This window comes from Vulpes vulpes, chromosome 15, assembly GCF_048418805.1.
Source record: "Vulpes vulpes isolate BD-2025 chromosome 15, VulVul3, whole genome shotgun sequence".
Taxonomy (NCBI): Eukaryota; Metazoa; Chordata; class Mammalia; order Carnivora; family Canidae; genus Vulpes; species Vulpes vulpes.
Genome location: NC_132794.1, coordinates 85,006,574 through 85,032,314, shown reverse-complemented (window position 1 = coordinate 85,032,314; position 25,741 = coordinate 85,006,574). Strand labels below are relative to the sequence as shown.

Genomic DNA, 25,741 nt, shown 5'->3' with positions numbered 1-25,741 from the left:
GGGTCTTATGTTCATGTATTTAGCCTATTTCGAGTTGATTTCCTGTATGGTGTAAAACAGGACTCCAGTTTCATTCTTCTGCATGTGGCTGTCCAGTTTACCAGCACCATTTATCAAAGAGACTATCCTTTCTTTACTGTGCATTCTTGGTGGCTTTATCAAAAATTAATTCTACCCTTTCTCCACTGTGTATTCTTGGCACCTATGTTGAAGATTAATTGATCACATATGCATGCATTTATTTATGGGTTCTCTATTCTGTTCTGTTGGACCATGTGTCTGTTTTTATGCTAAGACCATACTGTTTTGATTACTATAGTTTTGTAATATAGTTTGAAACCAGCAAGTGTGATGCCTCAAGGTTTGTTCTTTCTCAATATTGCTCTGGCAGTCTATCTCTCAGGTGGTGGTGAGAGTCTGTGATCAGTGCAACTGGAGGTAGACCATGTGATTGAAATGAATGCTCCTGGGGAGCTGGACTTCAGCCATGGCCTCACGGGTACTGTCTTTTTCTGTTTTAGATCCATATGCACATGTCTCCTTCCTCCATCGAAGCAAAACCACTGAGATCATCCACTCGACTCTGAATCCCACATGGGACCAGACAATTATATTTGATGAAATCGAAATCTATGGGGAACCCCAGACAGTTCTACAGAACCCACCCAAAGTTATCATCGAACTTTTTGACAATGACCAAGTGGTAGATAATTTAGAATTTCTAAGATGGCTTGGGGAATGATGGAGGTTTATAGGGATATTTGTTGGGGAATTTAAGGATTGCTTGTTTCTCTAGGGCAAAGATGAATTTTTAGGACGAAGCATGTGCTCTCCTCTGGTAAAACTAAACTCAGAAACGGATGTCACACCCAAACTTCTCTGGCACCCTGTAATGAATGGAGACAAAGCCTGTGGGGATGTCCTTGTAACTGCAGAGCTGATTCTAAGGCACAAGGTACTTACTGAGTTCTCATGTATATGTTCTTTCCTGGTAGCTGTTTAAAAAACTTGCTAATAATAATTTAAAAAAACTTGCTAATAATGCAAGACACCATTTCCTAGAACTAAGGAGAAACGTTGATGTCTCCATGTTTGTTTTACAGGATGGTTCCAATCTTCCCATCCTTCCCTCACAAAGGGCACCAAATCTATACATGGTCCCACAAGGGATCAGGCCTGTGGTCCAACTCACTGCTATTGAGGTATGCAGCTCCCTAAGTTTTATTGATCAAGTCAGATGACATAGCTACAGAACTGTACTCTCTCATAGGAAATGGATCTTGCTACATATTCGCTTGCTGTCTCCAACAAGAGAATTTGTCCAAAAATTTGAAATATTCATGGAAACAGAAGGCTTGTTGAAAAAAAAAAAAAACAGGTCAATTCCAGCATTACTGAGGAAATCTCGAGTTCTCATTTACTAGGAGCTAGGAGACTGCTGGATTTCTCATGTCAACTGGAGAGAAGGAAGAGGGAAAGCAGACAGAGCAGTGTGCATATGTGTGTGTGCGCACGCATATGGGTGTGTGTGTGTGTGTGTGTGTGTGTGTGTGCAGAAAGCAGAGGACCCAAAATGGGGCCAAGGTGGGAAGAAGGATGGGAGCAACAGGAAATGGTGACATGGCAGACAGGCTGATGGAGCTAACTGGTAGCTTCATGGACAGCATCTGGTCCACTCTCAAGGTCTCTCCTGGTCCAGTCAAGTGGCTGTTACCTTGGGAATTCCCTTCTCAGGCTGTCTTAGTAACAGTTCACAAAGACCAAAGCAGACGGCTTAAAACAACAGCTTTCATTTTTGAATGCTTACATATCAGACACTGTGTTAAGGAGTTTACACTTGATCCTCAGAATGACCCTGTAAGTGGATAATAGTGTCGGTCCTGCTTGCAGACGAGACCTAGAGAGGGTCCTAACTTGCCAGGGTTCACAGCCAGGATTTGATTCCTGCACTCTCCACTGCTCTGCCTTTTAGCATCTCAGGCAGAAGAAAAGGGGCAAAAGTGCTTTCTCTGCATGACCTACAGGCTTTCTAGGAGAAATAGTCCTGGAGATTTTAGGCAAATCTGCCTATAATCTGAAAAAGTGTGCCAGTTACTAAGGAAGAAATTTTTCCTTTTCAATATTATTTGTAATGTGCTGAGTTTTCCTCTTCTTTCTTTATATTGTTTTTCTTAGATTCTAGCTTGGGGCTTAAGAAATATGAAAAACTACCAGATGGCTTCTATCACCTCCCCCAGCCTCATTGTGGAGTGTGGAGGGGAAAGGGTAGAATCAGTGGTGATCAAAAACCTGAAGAAGACACCCAACTTCCCAAGTTCTGTTCTCTTCATGAAAGTGGTACAGTATCAAGACTGTAATAGTTCATGTGTGTTGAGTAGCTGAATTTTACACCAAATATGAATATATATATATGTAATCACATCCCTTGATCACCCCCCGCCACACACACACACACACACACACACACACACACACACACACACAGTTAATATATTTCCAAACTCTGACAGCAAATAGAAAAACCCTGCCTTGGCTTTAGCTTGACTTTCCTCCCTTAGATTCTCACACTATAGTAATGGTTTCTTGAAGCTTCACACATCCTTAAAAATGCAGAAATATTTATGAGAAATGCTTAGGTATTTCTTGAATAAACTCTCCATCTGTTTAGCTATCAGGTACAGACTTTTGGTCAATGCCCTGGAGGATAGAACTGTAACCTTCAGCCCTGCTCCTGGAGCTCTGCCATGGACTGGGACCTTCCAGATTGGGACTGCAAACTAGAGAAGGGGCAGCTGAGGAGGCCATTTGGGTGATGGGGCCATGCCCTATCAGCCTGTGACTGTGCCCCACTTCCAGGTACCCTTAGAGGGCACCCACTTGGCTCCATGGAAGTCCTCCCCTGGTTGTTAAGAACGGGACAGTGTCAGATCTGGTTCACAATCCTCTGTCAGAGACCCCATAGTACTGCAGCAAGAAGAGGTCACCCAGTCCTTCCACTTTTAAAGTAGTTAAATCCTTAGCGTTTTTTTTTTTTTAAAGTCTTCCTTTCTTACTGTACCATATAAAAAAAGATAAAATCAAGGCATTTTCTTGGCATGATGGAGTAGGGGGCCCAGGACCTTCACATTCCTTTTCCCTCCCTCATCATTTGATGTTGCTAACACACCATTCTCAAGCTCTAGGGTCCTGTGGTTTAACTTCTGCTTTTGCAAATGAAGAAACTGAGGCCTAGAGAGGGGACACTGTATCCAAGCCCCACAGGGAGTGTCAGGCCACGCACTCTGTGCTGCAGAGGTTACATGGAGAGGTGACAACGGGACAGTTCCGTGCCAGCTGCATTCATTCACACTCCCTGCATTTAGTCTTTGCTCTCACCCGGCAGGACAGGCATCTTTCAATCCTTATACACCCAGTTTGGAGGAAATCTGGAAGTAAAGTAATTTACACCAGGGACACAGCTGGCAAGTAAGGTAGCCAGAATTTGAACTTCAGTTCCTTCAACTCCAAAGCCCATGCTCTTCTCCCTACAATGCTGCAGATGGAGTGCCACCTGGATGCTCCAAGCCAGAATCCCGAAGTGATCACCCCAGGCCACTCAACCCATCCTTGCCCACTCCCCGCCCCTGCCCCCAAGTTCCAGTCTGAATGTAGTCTCAGGCAGCAAGAGTGAGGAAAAGCACTCCATCAACCTGAACTTCTACTCCTGTGCAAGGCCAGAGATAAAAATTATCTGAACCACATACCAGGCACACCTTAAGACCAGCCCATGCTTCCCTAACCGGACAGTGTTACTGAGGCCACCAAATTCCACGTGGAGGAACAGGAGGAATTGAGGAAAAAGGAGCATTCCATTTGAACACTGACCTTTCAAAGCTAAGAGACCCAGCCACAGTTCCCTTGGAAATTCCGTTTTATCTCAGTTACTTCTAAATTCTAACTAATTCTAACTAAACGCTGCCTCTGCATCCTGTCATAGAGCACAGCCAGGTAATAAGACTATTCTAAGCGGTTCACACACATCAATTAAACAATCCTATTATTGAGGTCTACCTGGGGCATTGAAAAGTTGCCTGAGGTCACGCAGCTCCTGGTGGCAGAGCCAGGATTCAACCCCAGGCAGCCTTTAAGCTCATGCCCTTAAGCACTATGCTGCTTGCCTAGCACATAAATTCCTAAACTACTTACAGTGAGTCCCCGGGGCTACACCAAATGGGCAAAATGAGTCTGGGTTGGTCCCTTGGGTGACTTTATTGGCATGGTCTCGTACAGAGGAGTGATGCCTGCCCCTGTGACCCCTCAGTTCTTGCCCAAGGAGGAACTGTACATGCCTCCGCTGGTGATCAAGGTCATCGACCACAGGCAGTTCGGGCGGAAGCCCGTTGTTGGGCAGTGCACCATCGATCGTCTGGACCGCTTTCGTTGTGACCCTTATGCGGGAAAGGAGGATCTTGTGCCCCAGCTAAAAGGTAAAATGCATGTCTATAAATATCATTTTGGGCTTCTTGTGTGTGATCTGATTTAATCTTTACAAACTTCCTCAAGATAAAAATGCAGATGAGGAAACAGATTTACGGTGGGCCATGTAACTTTCTCAAGCTAGTATAGTTAGTAAGTGGCAGAGCCAAATTTGGATTCCCACCTTGTCTTGGGGAGGATCCAATGCTCAAACTGTTACCTTCTGAAGTAACCTGTCCTTGGCTGAACATAAATAATGTCTCTTCAGGAAATGTAAAGTACTTCCTAAAGTTGTCATACAGTTAAGCAGAGAGGACAAACAAGAAAATGAGTGGTTCAGTCCAGTGTGATAAGTGTTTTGGTGCAGAAATACAGGGGTCCCCCCATGAGCACTGAAGCAGTGGGAGGATTTTTATTTCGTATTGATTTCCATCTGTTGTCCTCATTAACACATCCCATTATTATGATGTAATTTTTAAAAAGATTTTATTTATTTATTTATTCATTTATTTGAGAGAGAGAGAACAAGCACAAGCAGAGGGAGCAGCAGGCAGAGGGAGAGTGAAGCAGACTCCCCGCTGACCAGGGAGCCTGATACGGGGCTCGATCCTAGGACCATGAAATCATGTGAGCTGAAGGAATACACTTAACCAACTGAGCCACCCCAGGTGCCCCTATTGTGATGTTCTTTGAAAAATATTATTTCATTGTTGCCCATGGAGGAAAAACTGACACGCGCTGAGTTTAAATGACTTGCCTTAGGTCACATGATTAAGTAGATGATAGAGCAAGGCATAATACTTACCTTAGGGCTCCAAAGAAATAATAGTTAATGAATAGCATTTTGCTATTGCCTACTCAATAATGACTTATTTTTAGCTTATTATGTGCAGGGTCCATGTTCAGGGCTGGGAACTGGGTCACAACAGTGAACAAGGTAAGGTCCTAGGACCCCTGGCTATCATGAGATTAGGAGAATTGGCACACACTCATCCAACTGATCATTGGTGCCTCAAGACCAAAACAGATGTCTCCTGTTTAAGCAGCTGCACTGCTCAACCAGTTCTGTTTAATCTTCTAGAAGGTTTGGTATTGATTTTACAGAGCATCTGAAACTCATCTGTTATGTGGTTCTGAACATGCTGTATCCCTGATTCAGAGAAGAGGAAAAAATAAAATCCACAATCACACTGGGCAAAAAAAGCCTACATGAGTTTACCCAGAAATTTCCCATGCAGAGCGTTTTGTGTTGAATTGATAGTACCTAAAACAGCAACACTTTTTATAACAACAAGGATTACTGTAACTGCAGCATTGTTTTATTTGGGGTTACTAAATGGAGAGAAACTGTTATCCTAGCATTTTTCCTAGTGCTTTCATGGGACAAGGTTCTTTGATCCAAATATGTGAAATCACAAATTCTGCGACCTTTCTCTGGCCTCAAGTGTGGATCTATTGGTGTCTGTTGGTCAGGGGGGTGGGCAGGTTGGGTTTCAAGCAGAGGTCTCTGGTTAGGGACTGTAGGTAATTATGTGAAGTGTGGTCAAGATTTCAGAGAGCTCTTCAAAGAGGAAAATCCTTAAGGAGTATGAGGCAAGGCATGGGGGGGAGGGGGCAGGGAGCATAATGTTCCCAAGACCAGAATCTATTATTTTAGAGCAATCTGGTCCTTTCTTAAAACCAATAATAGATTAAGACTTGAGGAATGTATTTGGCTGGCCTAATGTTGGAAGCATACAGAATAATGTTTTCCTCCTGTCCTTGAGGCTGTTGCCGAGAGGCTGGTAAAGCAGAGAACTGGTAAGAAGGAACTTGCATACAGTTGTGTTACTGCTTGCCTGCCCGACTGGCTGTCACCTTCTGTGTCGTGGCAGTTGTTAGAGGTTTTGAGGGAGCCCATCTTAGAAATGCAGAGAGTGCTGATAGATATGGGGGCTTCTACTTGGATGCAAAATAACTTAGCGTAGCAACTGGAGTATCATAGATGTTCAGTACTTGTCGGTCTCCCCAGCCTCCCCAGTGGCACCCTGATCTTTTCCAACATTCGTTGAGCATTTACTCTGCTCTGGCCGCTGGTATGTCAAAACACAAGCTTTAGGGTCAAACAGCCCCAGTTCACCTACTTCCACTTCCTCTGTGTTTAACCTGAGGCAACTAACTTGCAGTCTCTTAGCCTTGGTTTGTTTAGCCTTTATAATGGGGATAACAGTGCATAGTCTACAGGATTATTGAGGAATTAAATGAGATAAAATACATAAAACACTTAACCCACCGCCTGGCACATAGTACCTACCTAAAAAAAAATGTGTTTTCCCTCCCCTGCTTTATGGCCTTCCTGGGTGGGTTAAACAGAAAGTTCTTTTGGCTTGGCAGTTCCTTCCAGCTTGGTGCCAGCCTCCTGTTGAATGTCTGACTACCCAGTGCTATCTGCCATAAAGAGTGGCCATATCCCTTACCCACACCCCTGCCCTGGGGCTAAGGCTTTGGTGGAACCAAACTGGGTGGGCCCAGGGGCAACCCTTGAGTTCTTACTCTAATTCCAAAGCCAAGGGCCACAAATACAGTTGATCCTTGAACAACAGCAGGGGTTAGTGGTGCTGACCTCCTGCAGTCAGAAATCCATGTCCAGCTTTGACTTCCCTAAAGCTTAACTACCAATAGCTTCCTGTTGACTGGAAGGCTTAAATAGCAATGACATAAATGGTCCATTAACACATATTTTGTATGTTGCATGTATTATATATGGTATTCTTACAATGAAGTAAACTGGAGAGAAGAAAACATTAAGAAAATCACAAAGAAGAGAAGATACATGTACAGTACATGTATGGAAAAAAAATCCACATGTAAGTGGACCCACACAGTGTTCAAACCTGTGTTGTTCAAGGGTCAGCCGTATTCTGGGAATTGCTTAAAGCCAGGGTGATGCCTTTTCCCTGTGTACACGTTATGGGAACTGGCGCTGAATGAGCTTTTGCAACTTCAGACCTGAAATGTGCAACTATTCACCCTGCTTTTGTGTCTTGGGAACAGATTCTAAGAAACAGAGGAAACAGAGGCTTCTTTAGATGTAGGTTCCCTTCCCCGCCACCACATCCTCTAAAGACAGGTATTGACACCATTCTTTTTTGAGCACTTCCTATGTACAGGCACTGGGCTAATTGTCCAAGACAAGAAAAAAAATGGGCCACAACATTCCTTAAAAATGTCTAACCCTACATCACGTTTTGGGGAAAGTGATGAGTTACTGGGTCACCTTCTCCATTCAGGTGCGGTCCTCTCTTACTCAGTAAATCCCACCCACGCATAAACTCTGCCTTCCCACTGTGACTGCTGAACTTGAACTTGGACTAGAATGTTCACTACTGTATTTTTCTAAGCATCTTAGGTGAGAAATTGTTTGTCTTGCAGCCTCCCTTCTATCTACCCCACCCTGCCGGGATGTCATTATCGAAATAGAAGACACCAAACCATTACTGGCTTCGAAGGTAGGTTTCAGAACTGATCATTGGATAATGTCAGTTTTATTTTCCAGGTGCTTAGGCATTGGGTATATTAGTCAAACAACCATTCAATGCAATTAAAAACCAGTTTATCAAGAAGATAATAGAATAAAGAATCCAATTCTTACACTCATTAATAGTTAAGATGACATTGTGTAGACTAGTGTCCTCTACCCTGGATCACCCAAGATGCTTAAAATAATACCCAGACCAGGCCCTACCTACACGAGGAAAACGGGTCTAGTAGACATCAGTATATTTTAAAAATCTCTCCATGCAATTCTAATGTGCAGGCAGGTCTGAGAACCATTGGTGTGGACAGCCTGAATGATACCATTTGCTAGAAAGAGAAATTTCAAGAGACAGTTTATAACACAGAACATTCAGAAGAGGGACACACACATTCAGAGCAGGTTTTTTTCCTCCACACGAAGGAGAAGTGTCATGGATTTTTAATGACCCAATTTGTCCGACTATGGGGTATCTTAGATTTTTATACTCACTGTGGTTTTGAAGTGAAGAAATTGGTGGTGATGCTCACTCAGGACCCTATTTTAGAACCATTCCAGCCAATTCTACAAGAAGGAAAGGGAAAAAAAAATTTAAAGGTCTCAGTCCAGAAAAAAGAAAACATCAAATATCTCCCTGTTTGTGTTGGCATTTAGGATGGACTTTCACAGCATGTTTTAATGTGCATACTGGCCAAAGAATGCACATGATTGCACTTTAATATGTTATGTCCATAAACAGTGCCTTTTAAAAAATTCACTTCCTTCCCACTTCATTAAGCTCACTAACAACTGGACCATATTAAATGTGGTCTCCACAGCCAGCACTGCATAGCAGTGTATCTGATTCTGTTCCCTGGGAATCCTCCACAGTAACAAATGACAATACCAAATTTGCAAAACTACCACATTCACTTTGTAAACGACCTCACATATTCCCAACAAAACAGTAGTGGTCTAGAGAGAAATTAAGTATTGTATACTTAAGACCCTTTATGTACATTTTCACAACTGCTCTGGAAAAAGGCAGTTTAAGATCCTGTTCTATCATCTGTCTCCAGTTTCCCTACTTCATTGTCAAACAATTCTTTTTCACACCTGCTGCCTACACAGTAGCCCTACACGGAGTGGGGGATCAAGAGGAATGAGGCCAATCTATGCCGATAATCTCACTCATTTCTTAGTAATAGTTAACAGACGACTGGGTTACTGCAGCAACACATTGTAAAAGTTGAGTTTACATCCTGGTATCTGAGTTACAGCCTAACAGCTTTCTGAGGTTTCAGTGACCCCCAGTCAGTAGCAGGTCAAGTGGTCGGGAAGCAGATCATCAGAAGGTCACTGATAGTAGCCTAACACTGCGTCACAATCCTTACATCATCCGCCTCACATCATCTCACACGTAGGCATTTTGTCAACTCACATCATCATGAGAAGGGCAAGTTCAGCACAATAAGATATTTTGAAAGAGACCCCACATCCACATAACTTACTACACTATATTGTTAAAATTGTTATATTTTATTATTACTTATTGTTGATCGCTTACTGTGCCTAATTTATGAATTAAACTTTATGGTAAGTATGTATGTATAGGACAAAACATTGTATGTGCAGGGTTCCATACTCCCCACAGTTTTGGGCATCAGTTACAGGTCTTGAGAGGTATGCCCTGCAGATAAGAGGGGAGCACTATACGGAGAATGACTTTAATTCAGCTTGCTCTGCTAACACCTCGCTGAGGTCCACGTGTTAAGAATGGCTGGTTGGAACCTCCCCTAAAAAACTGGCTCCGCCTATTCCTCAGGGAAGACAGTACACATCTCTGCAAAGTCGAATGAACCAAGTTGAGCTTTAGAAGAGCCAATAACCAGCTTGCTGATGGGCATACATTACATGTACACGTGATGTATGTTTAATGGACATCTCTTACCACTAACACAATCTGGGTAAATTGAGAGAGAGAGTCAAAGCTCACTGTACTGTGGATGCATGCTCGAGGCTCGAGCTTTGGGTGACAGTCTCATGCTCACAGAAACTCACACCGTTACTGTGAGAACTGTGGGAGTTCTGAAGTGGGCTCAGCACTACCACCAGAAAGGTGAGAAATAAGTACTTGGGACAACCTGGTAAGTGCTTGCCAGGTCACATGGACATTCCTACATGGCCATTTCAACCATTACCTTCCAATTCCAGTGCTTAAGCAGTTTGTCAACAGCACTCAGCAAAATGGCTTCTCCAACAACAGTGCATGTATGTATGATAAGGAAATGCATGAGGCTGCTTGGGACTGGGGGAATCTTGGTCTGAAGACTTTCATTCTCCTTTCAGATTCCTTCTAATACTAGATTTTGGAGTGAAAGGTGATCTTTAAACAAATATGATTGTTTTAAGCCTAAGGGAGACTCTTACTGTGTAGATACCATAAAGCAAGTTACTTTGGTTGCTCCTGTTAACTTTTCTGCATGAACTATTGAGCAGACAGGTGTGAATAAATTCTCCCATATTAATCCTAACTTTTAAAATCAGGCATTTGTTTTGGGTTGTGCTTTCTAAATCACAAGCTATTCTTTTCTTTGAAATGATTTCAAATTGCTGAAAATAGATGTGAATAAACCGACTTTAAAAATCTTTTTTTAAAAAAATTCATGAACCATTTGGAATGTGAATGCACTTTGGGCCTCAAATTCCTCTCTCCAAAATCTCAATTTGGCTGTGATTGAACCTTTAATCCTGCTTTGGGATGAATCTAATATAAGGAATTATTACATCTGTCTGTCTCTCTGCCTCTCTTGGCAGTTCTGTGTGCTGAATAACCGTCACCCAGAGAACAGTGAGGGCACTTACAGAGGAAGCCCGTGGCCACCTCATACAACAGCTGTAGGGAGTGCCTGTAATGAGTTGTTCTCTCCTCACATGAAACATGAACTTTAAGTTAGGATTTCAGGAAGGGGGTCGAGATAGCAATCCCTCAGACCTCCCCTGAGAGTGAACTTGGGTGATGCACTGGCAGGCATGAGGCAAAAATTCAAGCCCCACATCCTAGTTCACCATTCTCTCATCTCTTGGATGTGCCTTGAGATCAGAGTTGGATTCTCCATGCAGAAGCTCAAATGGAAGCATTTGACCACAAGAAACTTGACATCTGAGAACAATTTTGATGGACAGATCTGTATCTGGAATTATAACAGAAGCATGGGGAGAAAGCAAGGAAAGGTTCCTATATGATGAAATTGCAGCCATACTAGACCCGAATATCTCATGACAGGAGTGTTGGAAGGGATAAGAATTAAGCCAAGTTGAGGAATACTTTAGGAGCTAAATGAAATGAAAAGTTTAGGGTAGGCAGATGAGCAGCTGCACTACCAGGCACCCCCACCCCACCCCTCCTGTCTTGCGACCACTGTGCTGGCAGACAATAAGATTATCTAACTCTTGAAAACATGGGATGTGGTTAGCTGCCTCCAGCCTTTTCATTCTAGTTTTGCTGATAATTCATTTATACATTTTCAGAGAAGAAACCAATAAGGTGTGTTTAATTATGAGATCATCTTGAATACTTTAAATAATTCATCAAAAATGTTGACAATATAAGGCATACATGAAAATTAATTTCTCCTTCTCTCTTTCTCTTCAAACCTAATGCTCCTGGGGTCTACATATCCATGTGACTTTATATGGTTTGCCCTCTTCCTGTACACAGCTGACAGAAAAGGTAACTATTATACATGCTTTGCTAGATTTAAGATTCATTTTAGATTTTCTGCCTACAGTGGATATGTGAAGAAACTTTTTTTAATCCAGGCTGGGCTGGGTTACTAACTATAAAGGGGAAATAATTGTGTGTGTATGTATGTGTGTGTACATACATATGGTACACAGATAAGATATAGCTTTTCTCGAGTGCTCCTTCCCTGTGCCTTCCACCCCCACCCAGACTGAATAAGCAATGAGTGCATCTGATGAGGCTCTATTCTTGTCAAATGTGTGAGTGGAATTTTAGCAGCCTTTTATAAACTATAGGCTTCTGCAGTTACAAAATGTTTTACGAGTGATTCTGATATGTTGTCCCTTCTGTGCAACCACGCACCACCCTTTTAAACCAGAGGTTCTGAACACTGGCCGCATGTTGGAATCACCTGGGGAATTTATGGAAGCATACTAGATGCCCAGGACTCACCCAGGCTCATTGGATTAGAATATCCAAGGATGGGTTAGGAGCCACTGGTCTAAAGGACCTAGAATGCCTCCCTGCTTTTGTTTCACATTTTATCATTTTTTATATATTTTTTAAAGATTTATTATTTGGAAAAGAGAGCATGAGCAGAGGGAGGTGCAGAGAAAGAGGGGGACAAGCAGACTCCCTGCTGAGTGAGGAGCCAGATGTGAAGCTTGATCCCAGGACCCCAAGACCATGACCTGAGCCAAAACGAAGAGTTGGATGCTTAACTGACTGAGCCACCCAGGACCCCACATTTTATCATTTTCAAAGCTCTTTCTCTAATGATCTTACTTGATTTCCCAAACAACTCTCTGGGGTAGATGGAGACAGGTAGTGTTATTATCCCACTCAGTAGATGAAGAAATTGAGGCTCAGAGGTATCAGACAACTTGTCCAAGCTGGCACGGCTTGTAACATGAGGATGTATGTGGCTTATAATATAAGGGATGTGACTTGAATTAGAGCCAGTTTTTCCATCTCTCAGCTTAGTTTTGTTTTATAATGCTTTGCTGGCTAAAAAGGTTAAAGAAATGTAATACTAGAAAACATAAATGGGAATTTAATTTATTTGTATATACAAATACCAAAACAACAGCATAAAAAATAAAATGAAACTAACGAATAGGTTGTGTTTATAGGATGTAAGAAATCATCTAGTATAGCTGTCAACATTAGAGCCAAACACATTTCATTGGCTGCCAACGATGATCATTTCACCTCCAGCTTCTGGGTAGAAGAATCGTGGATGCTGAGTCCATTGTGCATATAAACAAAAATGCTATAACGTTCCCTGTTTCAAGTTTAGAAGTATCTATTTCTCTTGCCTATTACATATGGGGTTTCTGCATTGATTGGAAATCTACATCAACACTAAAGATGTTTCCATTTGGATGTGTCTTTCATTAGGAGGAAGAAATCGTTGACTGGTGGAGTAAATTTTATGCTTCCACAGGAGAACATGAAAAATGTGGACAATATGTTCAGAAAGGATATTCGAAACTCAAGGTACCTGAGCCTATGCTGTTGTGTGTGAAGGATCGGCATCCATTAAAACAGACCAAAAAGTCCAATGGAGGGTGCTGATGGGGAAGGGCCAGGAGCACCCCTGGCTTCCTGGAGCGTCCTCTTGTAATGGGCTTTGGCTTTGCCAGGATTCCCTGAGCTTAAGGACAGCTGTTATATGAATCTCACTTTGGGGCAGGGGGCTGATGGAGGGTTGGGAACGGGTTGGCACCACACTAATTAGGCCAAAAATTATCCGGTTTGACCCAGGGAATCCTAAAAAGCCATACTCTTGCAGAATAGCATGAAATGTCAACATTTCTCATTCTGTCCTCCAAATGGGCATCATGCCTCATTCTGTCCTCCAAATGGGCATCCATTTCATTAGCTGAAATTTTGATTCTGTTACATGAGTGTAACATTCCATCACAAATATTCCATGCAATCATGGGTGCATGTTTCCAGAGGAAGGCAAACTGTTGAGCTAGGCAGATCTGGCTATCTGTGATCTCCTGGGCTAATGTTTTGAGTTTCCAATTCCTCATTCCAATTTTTAGATTGTAATTAATGCACTTAAGTAGAAGCAAATGTTAAAGTTTTCAGAACATTGCATGGGGAAAAAATCTTTAAAATGAGAAATATGTAGCCATTAAAATGATTTTCCCCATCAAAGTAGAAAACCCCCACATATTTTCATGTTATCATCATTAACATCTCAGTGCAGCTTAAGAAACACCAGCATGTAAGAGCCACCAATTTAGAAAAATGATCAAACTGGTCAAGTAGGTCAGTCCCAAATCTACCCTCCTTCCCTCTTTCTCATTCTTGTTCTTCCTCTTCTTCTGTTTTTTTTTTTTTTACAGAGGTATAATTTACATATAATATTCTATTCAATGGGTCGTGATAATTATATACATCTATGTAAACCACCCCCTAAAACAGGGCAGTGAACAGTTCCATTACCAGAGTGAACTCCTGTGCACCCTTTTCCAGCCAATAATCCATACTCCCCCATCTCTCCTGGAGTCAGCTGATCTGGTTTCATCACCATGGATTGCTTTTGCCTGTTTTTATACTCCATATAAATGAGCTCATACTATATGTATTTTATGTGTGTTTGGCTTTTTTAGCCCAATACTGTCATTCTGAGATCCATCCTGCAGTCCTGTGTATCAGTAGTTTGTCCCTTCTTACTACTGAGCAGTAGTTCATTGTATGGATAGACTGCAGCATGGGTATCCATTCTCCTAATGGTGAAGCTGCTTCAGACCTTCTCGTACCATGTGGACATGTTTCCATTTTTCTTGGATAAAAACTTAGGAATTCAGTCTCTGCATCATAGAATAGCTGGATATTTAACTTGATAAGAAACTGCCAGATGTTTTCCCCAAGTGGTTGTACCATTCTACATTTGGGCCAGCAATGTGAGGGTTCCAGTTGCTCCGTCCACATCCCCATGCCCACTTGGTATTGTCAGTCTTTTTGATTTTAGACTCTACCTGTATTTTAATGAGAAATTAAGAATCTGTTGATGGTTTTCAGATATATGATTGTGAACTAGAGGATGTAACAGAATTTGAAGGCCTGACAGACTTCTCAGATACTTTTAAGCTGTATCGAGGCAAATCAGATGAAAATGAAGATCCCTCTGTGGTAGGAGAGTTTAAGGTGAGTAAAATGTAGGATTTTGTGCTGTTTCAAATCCACCTTTAATTCTTTATAGACTTAGGATAAAGGACAACCAGCCTCTGGGGCAGGGACCTGTCCTCTGACATCTGGAGGACGCTAGAAGCTAATGACAAGAAAAGGGCCCCTGGGGTTGGGGGTGGAACCTTCCAAGCCAGTCTGTTCCTGTCTCTCGCCCTGCCCCTGCCATCCAAGCCTGAGTCCTGCAGCTTGAGCTTCTCCAAGCCCCCGTCTCTCTTCCCTATATCCTGCCTCCTCCCAGGCTTTCCGCAGGTGACCTGCAGCAGCCTCCAGATCTCTCGTCCTCACCACTTTTCTGTCCACTCCAGTTTATTCCCCATGCAGCCAAATCGAATCCTGTTTCTTAACTACTGAAAGATGTTGGGTTTCCAGGGCTCAAGTCTCCACTCCTTCCTGAGGCGGAGCTGGACTTTCACAAGCCACTCAGCTCCCAGGCCCCCATGCCCTGCCGCTCAGGACCTCTCCCAAGCCCCAGACACACCTTGTCCTCTCACAACTTGGAGCCTTGGGACAAGCTCTTCTGCCTTCCTCTTTGTGGTTGGACAAACTCCTACTCATCCCTTTCAAGGCCAGCTCAAGTGTCACATTCTTTGTGAAGTGCTCCCTGATTGCTTCTGTCGGATTGACTCACTCCTGCTCCGGGCTCCCACAGGTCTGGTTCCAGCCACCATTAAAGCACCTTTCATGTTGCACGTATGGGCTTTCGTTATGGCCCCACCCTCTGATTGCAGGTGGCAAATCCAGGCAGTGGTGCTGCTACTTCCTAATCCTTTCCAATAGCAGACGTCGCTAACCTATCAGGGCATTCTACCCTAGCCATACTCTCAACATCCTGTAGCTTCCCAGCAAGCAATCCAAGAAGGCCTGAGAGTCCAGCCTATTTCACATCCCTGTGCCAGACTGGATTCCTTGAGCTTCTTTTGGGATTCCCAATACCTGGCACATAGTACAATCAGTGCTTACTTCACACTGCTTTGCTGAATGAGTGTAGCTGGAACTAAGACCTACATGGTTTGAATCCAACTTGAGTGCTGGTTTCAGGATAAAGTATATGGCATGTCAAGCTGGCCTGATGGCTCCCTCATTCAAAAAAACACTTATTGTACCCCGGCGACATGCCTAGCCATGTGTTAGGTCTTGGAGACAGAGAGGAAGCTCCCAGTCTCATGAAGAATGCAGACAATAAATAGACAAGTAGAGGCAGAGGTCAGTGCTGCAACAGGGGTGAGGGCAGGTTAGAAGAGCAAGTTCGGAGACGTATCCAACCCAATCAGGGAGCTTTCCTGGAAGAGGTGACACTTTTTAGTTGAGACCTGAGGGATGAACAGGAGCTTCCCTGGGGGCTGGGAGGCTTACTGGGGTGACGCCAGAAAAGGTAATCATCCTTTGTACTTTACTGGGTTTAAAATATAATTACGTTTATTCCTATCTTCAGAACACGTGCAGTTTCACTCCTCACCACCTCTTTTGCCATCGTACCGATCCAACACTTGCCTAGATCTGTGCCTGGTCTCCCTGCTTCGCCCTGCCCTTTCTCTCCCCTATGATCAGTTCAATAATTACTTTATCATCATTTCACACTCCCCACTGGAATTATGCAAAGTGTAATAGACATTGTTTCTTTCCCAAAAGGCAGCCCTCGTGACCCAACCCCACGGCCCCTGTGGCTGCCCTGAAGTGTACACGGTCGGGAAGGCAGGAACTTTCTGCCCAGACTACCATGGTCCTTGGGAGGATATCTCTGTGTCTTTCTCTTAGGGCTCCTTTAGAATCTACTCTCTGCCGGATGACCCCAGCGTGCCGGCCCCTCCCAGGCAGTTTCGGGAATTACCTGACAGCGTCCCACAGGAATGCACGGTTAGGATTTACATTGTTCGAGGCTTAGAGCTCCAGCCCCAGGACAACAATGGCCTGGTAAGAGTTTGGGTGTGGGGCCTTCTCCTGTAGCAAGATAATTACAGTCATCAGCCACAATAATTGTCATGTTCTTTCTTTTGGGGCGTCTGTTATCTCACTAGAGGAAAGATACTCTATCCAAACAATGTATTCGGGGGGATTGTCCCGATGGGGATTTATCTGAGAGCTTGAAGGGGCTTTGAATCCTCTGGTTCATGCTTCTCATTTTACAGATGTGACCTCAAGATTTGCTGGGTCCCTCCTCCCTGCCTCTACCTTTTCACCCCACGCCACTTCTCTGAAGGTAGCTGGCTGTGTGCCGCCCACAGGGGCATGTTGCTCAGACCTCAGCCGAGGTGCGAGCACCACAGCCACCAGCTTTTCATCACTGTGGGTGTGGAGGCTCACCTGAGTCCCAGAAACCGCCTTGAACTTGCACCCCATGGTGACATAGCATGCCATCTGTTTTGTCTCCGCAGTGTGACCCTTATATAAAAATAACACTGGGCAAAAAAGTAATAGAAGATCGAGACCACTATATCCCCAACACCCTCAACCCAGTTTTCGGCAGGTAACGAACATTTCTAAACGTTTTCTGTCATTCATTTCTCATGGCTTAGCTGGTAAGGATGTGACATGTGCCAAGCACTGTTCTAGGCTCTGAAACTGTGACCATGACTTAGACAGATATTCTAAGCAGCAGAGCAGGTAGTAAGTGCCATGAGGAAAATAAAGCCAAGTCACGAGATGGGCTTCTCTGAGAGAAATTTGCTCTGAGCCAGGGAGGTCAAGGGAGCAGGGGGGCTGGGGGAGGGATGGCACGAACCCCAGAAGTCCAGGAAGTTTGCAAGCTCTAGGCGAGGAGGACAAGCGGAGTGCTTCCCTGTAGCAACGTGTTCATTCTCTCTCCCTGAATCCAGTCTGGGCCCTGTCCTCTGGGACATTCTGATTCCACCTTTTCCATGTATTAATGACCCTGTTGGCAAAGCTGAGGAGGGGGTCAGATGCCTTCTGTTCCTCAAGACTCTTGAAAAAGCTGTCGTTTCTTCATTGTTGCCACTTTAGACTTGTTTCTGGGCTGTCACACTGATCTCATCAAGGGAAAGAGATCCTCCTCCAGGGAAAGGCAAATCCAGGTCACCTCTAAATGGGACCCATATTGTTTAGTTACAAACTGCATCCACATTTAATGATAGCTAATATTTGCTGAACTTTTAACTGAGTGCACGCACTCTGCTGAGCCATTTATGTGAAACATCTCAAAAATGTCACAACTTTGAGATGCAATTGTTCATCCCCATTTGATAACAGAAGAAACTGAGGCATACGGTGAACCAGTACCTCATGTGCTTGGCTGGTAAAAGGCAGACTTGGGATGCACACCCAGGCCACCCGACCTCAGGGGCTGTGTGGTATCCACACTAGGCTCTCAGTGGCTGCCACCATGTCATTTTCATGTCCATGTCCAGCCTATCAGCAGGGCAGGGCCAAGGTCAGCAGCCCCACATTACGAATGAGGGAAACACAGTGCCAGAAATCTGTCGACAGAGCTAGTCCATGCTAGGGCCAAGATTTAGGTAGTAATTCCTGACCAAGCCCCAGGCCTTTCCAACACCCTTCATAATGCTTCATATTCATGGCAAAGCCATCATGTGTAGAAGAAATGTTCTTTCTGCTGTTATTTCCCAGAACCTTGCCAAACGGGAGAATACTTTGTTCTTATTTGATGTGTAGCCTATAGTTTACTTACTGGCTTTATTATCTTACCCATCCTCTCCTTTTCTACTCGTGCTTGTTGGTTTGTGTCCTTATGCATTCTCTCCTGTGTGCATGCATGTGTGCACGTGTGTGCGCGCACACACACACACACACACACACCTTGAAATCTGTCACTCAGAGTCTCTAAGGTTCACACACACTCTCATACATGCTCACATCCTGTGACATACGCGCACACAGGACCTCATGTTCACTCAGCTCCTGGGCACATGCATTCACACACCTGCACACACACACACACACACACGCACACACACACCTCTGCTGCACACCCCAAAGCTGCGTGCTGGGGCCAGGGAATGGAAGTAATCCTCTGGCACGGCAATATGATCATTTTCCTTTTCTTCCGCTGATCCAGCCCTGAGGTCTAGACAGGAAAAGGCACGCAGGGCAGGAAGGAGGGCTCCATGTGAGGGAGACAGGGAAGCAGGGGAAAGCCAGCTTTTATGGGAGAAAGACGGCCCTGTCTGTATTGCATGTCTCAGAGGAGCCAAGCACAGGCTTAAGTGGCAGGAAAAGTCTTGCTCAGAGACACCCTGGGAGGAAGTGATGCTGTCAGGCTCTGCCAAGCCAATCCATGCCTGGTGTATATGCAGATTCTCTCCTCCCCAAGGAGATGTTGGCTTTGCAGCCTCTTGGATGGCTGTTGGTCCCTGGCTCGGTCTTAGGGGGGTGACTTTCTTCTCAGCAGAGACCCTGAGGGGTTCTAGGATAGGAATTCAGAAAGGAGCAACCTTTTCTATGTGCTCAGCCATCATTCAGCATATTCCTGTCACATCATAGCAACATCCAGATCAGAATTCAACAGAATGTATGTCTTCTATAGAATGTTAATTGGTATTCTAAGAAAAAAGTATTCCTTCATCAAACCAAGACACTCAGGTTGAAGATGACTGCAGGACTTCTCAGAGCCTTTAGTTTGACCAGAGGGACTCCAAAAACAGTGGTTCTCAACCATATTTGACCAAAGAATTCTTTTTCTCAAGGGACACATCATATATTCTAGTTTAGAATCCAGTTCTAAACTATCTAAAATATCCAAAAATGTGATATTATGGGGCATGTGTAGATACAGGGCTTCATGTATGGTCATGATTCATTCGCCTTTTCTCATGTGGCTACCTGCTTCTCCATGCCCCTTCCTGGCCACAGCCATCTAGTGAAGCCCCTGAGAAGTTTGCTTCCAGGGCCCCAGTGGTTCACACCCTTATGCTCAAATGGATTAACATTCCTGGCTTTGGGGGCAGGAACTAGTCCACACACCAGAGTGCAAGGAGAAGGGAGGAGGCCTGGGGAGAGGAGGGATGGGAGAGGCCTCTCACACTTTCCCTTCACCAAATTTATGGAGCACCTACTATGGGACCCATACTTCTGTGGATGGTGCAAAGACCAAACCTCACCCATCCAGAGCTTATGCCATTCCGTTTATCATCCTTTCAGAAACTGCTCACCTGCCACAAGAATCTGAGATGTGTTTGCAGTTCAATATGAACTCTATAGAAAAGCCTTTAAGAAGTAACGGCAGACCAGAAGGCCTAGGTGGATGGAGGGACTGAGCCTTCTCGGCACCTTGCACATCACATGTGTTGGTGCACACCACTCACCACGCCCCTCCCTGGTGCTCTTATGGGGCAGTCAAGGATGTTCCGTGGGCTAGTGGTCTCTGTTGAGGCAGGGGGCACATAGTAGGGGCACAGAGAGAGGGCTGTAAATCAGGGTGCTGCGTCTTTAAACTCCCAGCTGGGCAGCGATGCCTGGGTGTCCCAGTTAATATGCATGTGATAATAATGTTAATAATATTATAATTAATCACTAGTATTATCATAGCTACAGGGTTTTCAGCCATGCAGTCATGCCAAATGCTTTCTAAACACTGCTCCGCCTGACCCTTACAACCCCAGGAGATGGTAGGTATTACTGTCACTATTTTACAGATGAGAAAACTGAACACAGAAAGGGTAAATAAGTGGCCTAGGGTCCCACAGCTAGTAAGCTAGGATCAATACCTCAGGGTTCACACATAGGTATTGAAAGCCATGCTCTTCCCCTGAGCAAGCATATAACCTTGCATTGTTCTTATTACTAACATGCGCTGCTGCCAAGTGCCCCCACCCACTGCCACCCACCTGGCTGGCCCAGGCACCATGTTCTCCAGCAGCCGTAACCTCCACCCAGGGATTCTCTGCACAAAGCCCTGATTTTTTTTGAGGGACCTGGATAGAATCATGGAGATTCTAACTTTGCGTTTGTTGATTTAGAATGTATGAACTGAGCTGCTACTTACCTCAAGAAAAAGATCTGAAAATTTCTGTCTATGACTACGACACCTTTACCCGTGATGAAAAGGTGGGAGAAACAATTATTGATCTGGAAAACCGATTCCTTTCCCGGTTTGGGTCTCACTGCGGCATACCTGAGCAGTACTGTGTGTAAGTTGCTTTGGCCATGAATGTAGACAATTTTCTCCATCCAACATTAATATATGGGCACGCCTTGGTTCTCTACTTCAGTGCCTGCCTTCTGTGAGCCACTCCTCATTTGAGTCAGATACATACTGTTTTTAATAATAGGATTATCTTTGGGAGAATAGGGCCAGAGCATTACTCAACTCCAGGGCAATGCCCCCGCCTCCCCCCCCCACTCCTGATCAATTTTGTGATGTCCCGCTTTCCCTAAGTGCTATTTGGCATATTCCCATAGTGTCTAATGAGATACGGCCTGCAATTTCTACTTTATGAACTTGCCTATTGTGATTACAGTTTGTAGACAAACCTCTCATTTTTGTGGAGGTGGAAATTCAGGGGTGGGCGGGCAGGGAAAGGATGAGTTGGCTGAGGCCAACCTAATTGTGGATTTTAGGTCTGAAATAGATTTCTAGGCAAAAGCCAAAGGGTAGAGCACATTCCCTGTTCCCTCGTTACATGGACACACCCTTAAGTGTATATGTGTGTCAATCTAAGAAGAACCTCTGTGCCCTGGAGTAACTCTGAGTGTGGAATGTTATTTACAGTTCTGGAGTAAACACCTGGCGAGATCAACTGAGACCAACTCAGTTGCTTCAAAATGTAGCCAGGTTCAAAGGCTTCCCACCACCCATCCTTTCTGAAGATGGAAATAGAATCAGATATGGAGGGCGAGACTACAGTTTGGATGAATTTGGTAAGTGCATAACCATAGACTGCAACCTGGTTACAAAGTGTAGCAACCTATCTATATTGCGGGGCCCCGCTCTGGAGGGGGGGATGGACAGAGTAGTGCCCTAATTATACCACAGGATACCTCACACACAGGACTATCTAACAAAAGCCCCATTATACTAGGTTTTGCTGTCTTGTCAAGTGTCAAAGTGCACACATTTTCTCGTCTGTCTTATGTTTTACTTGCCCTTGGTCGTAGCCATTTGAGCTTTGAACACAAAGTTCTAGTAATTTCTATGTAATGCATGTTTAGCTCATAATTAAGCTCAAAAGTGCTCGGGTGGTAATGCAAGAATTTCTCTTCCAGTCTTCTTCCATCATTCTTCCAGCCCTTCTCTGAGAAGGCTCAGGGATGCAGGGGGTTGGTTTGAAGAATCTTCTGAGTTCACATCTGGCTCATGTCTGAGCTTGGGGTCTTGCTCTTTCTCCAGCAGTAATTTATAATACACTCTGTCCTGACACATAGCCATCTAGCTGCGTTATGACAAAGCCTGAAATAAGCTTAATAGAGCATAAGAGCTGTGATGTAATTCAGTGTTTTGTAGGGAGAGAGGGCTTCCAGGAGTGGGTGGCAGTGGAGCTTGCATTGGAGGGTGGACAGGATATCCAGAGAAGGCCAAATACAGACACATGGGAGTAAAGGTGCTTCCCTGATCCTCAACTGTTTATTCTTGACATTGCAAAAAACTATATTTTGTCCTTCCATTTGAAGAGGACTTAGTCAATATCAGGAATGATTAGATGCTTAGGAAATGTTGATGCTGCTGTCAACATAAGAACTTGCAAAAGGGATTGGGAATCAACTGGCAAGTAACATGGTGTCATAGTTAAGAATACCCCTCAAATAAACAACTCCCCCCAGACTGTCTCAGTCATAAGGCTCATTCCAGTTACTATTGTTACCTAACAAAGCACCCCAAAACTTAGCGGCTGAAAAACACCTATTTTGTTTTGCCCACAGTTTTGCGGGTAGGAATTCAGGAAGGGCTCACTGGGCAGTTCTCACCTGACTAGCTCATGTGGTTGGTTGCTGTCAGATGTTGGGGCAGGGGAGAGCTATAGCTATCCAAAGGTTTGACCGAGCTGGGTGTCCAGGATGCCTCGCACACATGGCCGGCAGTTGATGCTGGCTCTTGCCTAGGGCTAATAATGATCAGAACACCTCCTCAGGCCTTTCCAAAAGGGCGATCACCAGAGACTCATGCTCCCTACATGGTGGATGGCTTCCCTCAGAGCAAGCATCCCAAGAGGACCAACCAGAAGCTATGTGGCATGAGAAGTCACACAGCATTCTTTCTCTGCACTTTAGTGATCAGATATGTCTCCAGATTCAAAGGAAGAGGACAGAGAACTTCACCTCTCTGTCAGAGAAATTGAGGGCTGATTTGAAAATGCCACAGTGATGCTAGTTACTGTAACAGTTAAACTTCCACATGTCAGTGGCTTAAAACAATAGAAGTTTATTTCTCAGAAGCTCACAGTAGGTATTCCAAAGGGCAGCAATGCTTCATGGACTCAGGCCCTTCCATCTTGCAGCTCTGTTCTTGAACTCAGGCACCTAACATTGCTGTTTCTTCTGTGCCCAAAAGGGAACAACACATAGAATCTCTCATGAGAGAGCTTTCTGTGCCAGGTCTAGAAGTGACACACATGTCACTTCTACCTATGTTACATTCAAGCCCAGCTAGGTTGTGTGGCCACACCTAACTGCAAGGGAAGCTGGGAAATAGAATCTGGCTGCGAGCCACAAAAGTAAATACAGGCTGCTCTCACTCACTGTGTTCTGGTCCCTTTGCTATTGGCACCCCCCAAGTCAGGTGTGAGCCTGGTTGGGGCAGGGCCCATGGCCAAGAGTGACTTTTCTCAATGACTCATTCACAAACCCAAGTTTGCACACTGGCACTGCCCTTTTGGGATGAAGGGCTACATGCTCCTAAGGGCAATCTGGCTGAACTGTTTGCAGATGCCCCTCCCTGTTTCAATGCCACTCTCCATTCCAGAAGCCAACAAAATCCTGCACCAGCACCTCGGGGCCCCCGATGAGCGTCTGGCCCTTCACATCCTCAGGACTCAGGGGCTGGTCCCCGAGCATGTGGAAACGAGGACTTTGCACAGCACCTTCCAGCCCAACATTTCCCAGGTAAAAGAGCTGTCCCTCTGAAGACCCATCATCCACATCCCAAACACAAACACAGTGACAAGAGCTGACCCAGATTTGCCTCTTTTGTCTCTTTTGGACACTTTTAGATACACAAGAAATAGAAAGGCAGCTTAGATTAGCTTTATCCCAAAGGGGAATTTATTCTAAGAATTTCTTGGTAACTCACTAAATCCAGACAAGAGGGTGACCATGACTCTGAACAAGCTCTCTCCCTGTCTCTTGTCTGTTTGTCTCTCTGAATCTCCGTTAGTCTGGGCTCTCTTCCTGTGATCACCTTTCTACGTGAAAGTCAGAATACTGTGGGCCGTTTCTAAGGTTTTTATGTTATAATGTAGCCCCAGCTACTTCCAAACATGGAAAGGACTGGTTGCCCCAACTTGCCCACCCAGCCACCCTGCTGGACTGCTGACCAGCAGCCAGGCAGACAGTGCCTGGGGAGCACTGGGCTTGGCCCCACCTGGGTGAGCTGCTGCTGCCTGAGACCACAGGACACGACATGGCTCATCACAGGGACCACATGGATAGTGATAGGGGAGGCTCAGTTTTCAGGAGCTGGGAAGCAGTTTCCAGAGAAGCGAGGAGAGATGTGGCAAAGGCCAGAATGACCCGTGAAGAAGCTTGTTCCAAGGAAGACTTCCGGCCGCACCTGCAGTCGTTCAGATCCAGTAGGTCCAAGGTGGGGTGGGGGTGGGGGCAGAATCTGAGTTTTAAGAAGTAGCCGGAGGTGTTCTACTACAGGTGCTAGAAAATTACACTTAAAGTAGTATTAATTGAATAAATGCAAATATTGTCAACAATGACCACACAACTGTAGATGAGCTTCTCTCTAAAATGTTTAGAGAGTGACAAGTGGCCTGGGCTTACTAGTTTATTTTGTCACTCATTTCTTGCTTTTATTCTGTTCCACATTTTCATTTTCTTATTTATTCCTTCTCCCAAAGAGCCCATTCCTCCTCCGATCTCCCCTCCCACCCCTCAATTGGATAAAGTCTTAAGAAATTACAAAGTGAGGAAGATTTCTCCCTCCAAATCCACCCCTCCCTTCCACTTCCCACCCCCCATCAATTCTACCTACTGAACTGGACAGACTGTGACTGGGCCTTAGGAGATACCCAGATGCCTCACGTTCTGCATGGTGCCTGATATATTATAGAACCTGGAGCCCTAGAGATTAGTTAGAGGAGAGTCAGGACCAGAGAAAGATATGTCCTTTTTCAAGAGTTCCAGTTAACTCATTTGGATCACTGTGTGCTAGGAAGCCAATCTGGTTTCCTTGGTAACCTTAAAGACCAGCCTGAAGGCAGAGTCTACACAACATCCAAGAACAGTTTGGGGAATTTAAGTTGGTTCATACGGTTGATATGGTTTGTTAATGGCATTCCTGGCATGTCTGGAAGAACATTCTAGTCAGATAGATGGCCCTGGTCATGGCCATGGAAGACCTGAGCGGGACCTCACCAAGATGACACCACAAGTGTCATTTAGACTTTCACTTCTCCCCTTCCTGCAAGCCTCCTCCCAGGTGGTAGACACTAGCCAGCCATGGCAGGGATTCCTCAACTTTGGGGAACAGTAATGTTCTTGTCGTTTTCTGGATCTCTCCTTGGAAGTACCATGTTGTAAGCCTCTCTTTTACAAATTAAATACCATTTTACATTATTTTTATTTTCTATCTGGAGGTAAGTGGAGAAAACCCTGTGTGTCACAAAATCAGGACTGATAACAAGCAGGCAATGTGATAAATAGAGTTCTGAGTGAAGGACGCAACTTTCAAGTCATTGTAAGAGGGTACAGGAGCATGTGTGTGTGTG

The 25,741-nt window shown here is 44.6% G+C and overlaps 1 protein-coding gene across 3 annotated transcripts in view; it reads left to right on the top strand.

The window, feature by feature from the left end:
• The window catches only part of MYOF (myoferlin), a 142,349-nt gene that overhangs the window by 103,899 nt on the left and 12,709 nt on the right, over positions 1-25,741 (top strand). For 2 of the 3 annotated variants that reach the window (XM_025990771.2, XM_072739533.1), the window contains exons 33-46: positions 522-703; positions 797-955; positions 1,104-1,202; positions 2,176-2,337; positions 4,301-4,466; positions 7,867-7,943; positions 11,670-11,681; positions 13,095-13,193; positions 14,733-14,858; positions 16,656-16,811; positions 17,273-17,364; positions 20,831-21,001; positions 21,583-21,731; positions 23,770-23,909. In XM_025990771.2, the coding sequence (XP_025846556.1) occupies positions 522-703; positions 797-955; positions 1,104-1,202; positions 2,176-2,337; positions 4,301-4,466; positions 7,867-7,943; positions 11,670-11,681; positions 13,095-13,193; positions 14,733-14,858; positions 16,656-16,811; positions 17,273-17,364; positions 20,831-21,001; positions 21,583-21,731; positions 23,770-23,909 (1,790 nt within the window). The remainder of the gene's footprint in view (positions 1-521; positions 704-796; positions 956-1,103; positions 1,203-2,175; positions 2,338-4,300; positions 4,467-7,866; positions 7,944-11,669; positions 11,682-13,094; positions 13,194-14,732; positions 14,859-16,655; positions 16,812-17,272; positions 17,365-20,830; positions 21,002-21,582; positions 21,732-23,769; positions 23,910-25,741) is intronic. The other variant, XR_011997511.1, reaches the window with a different exon arrangement.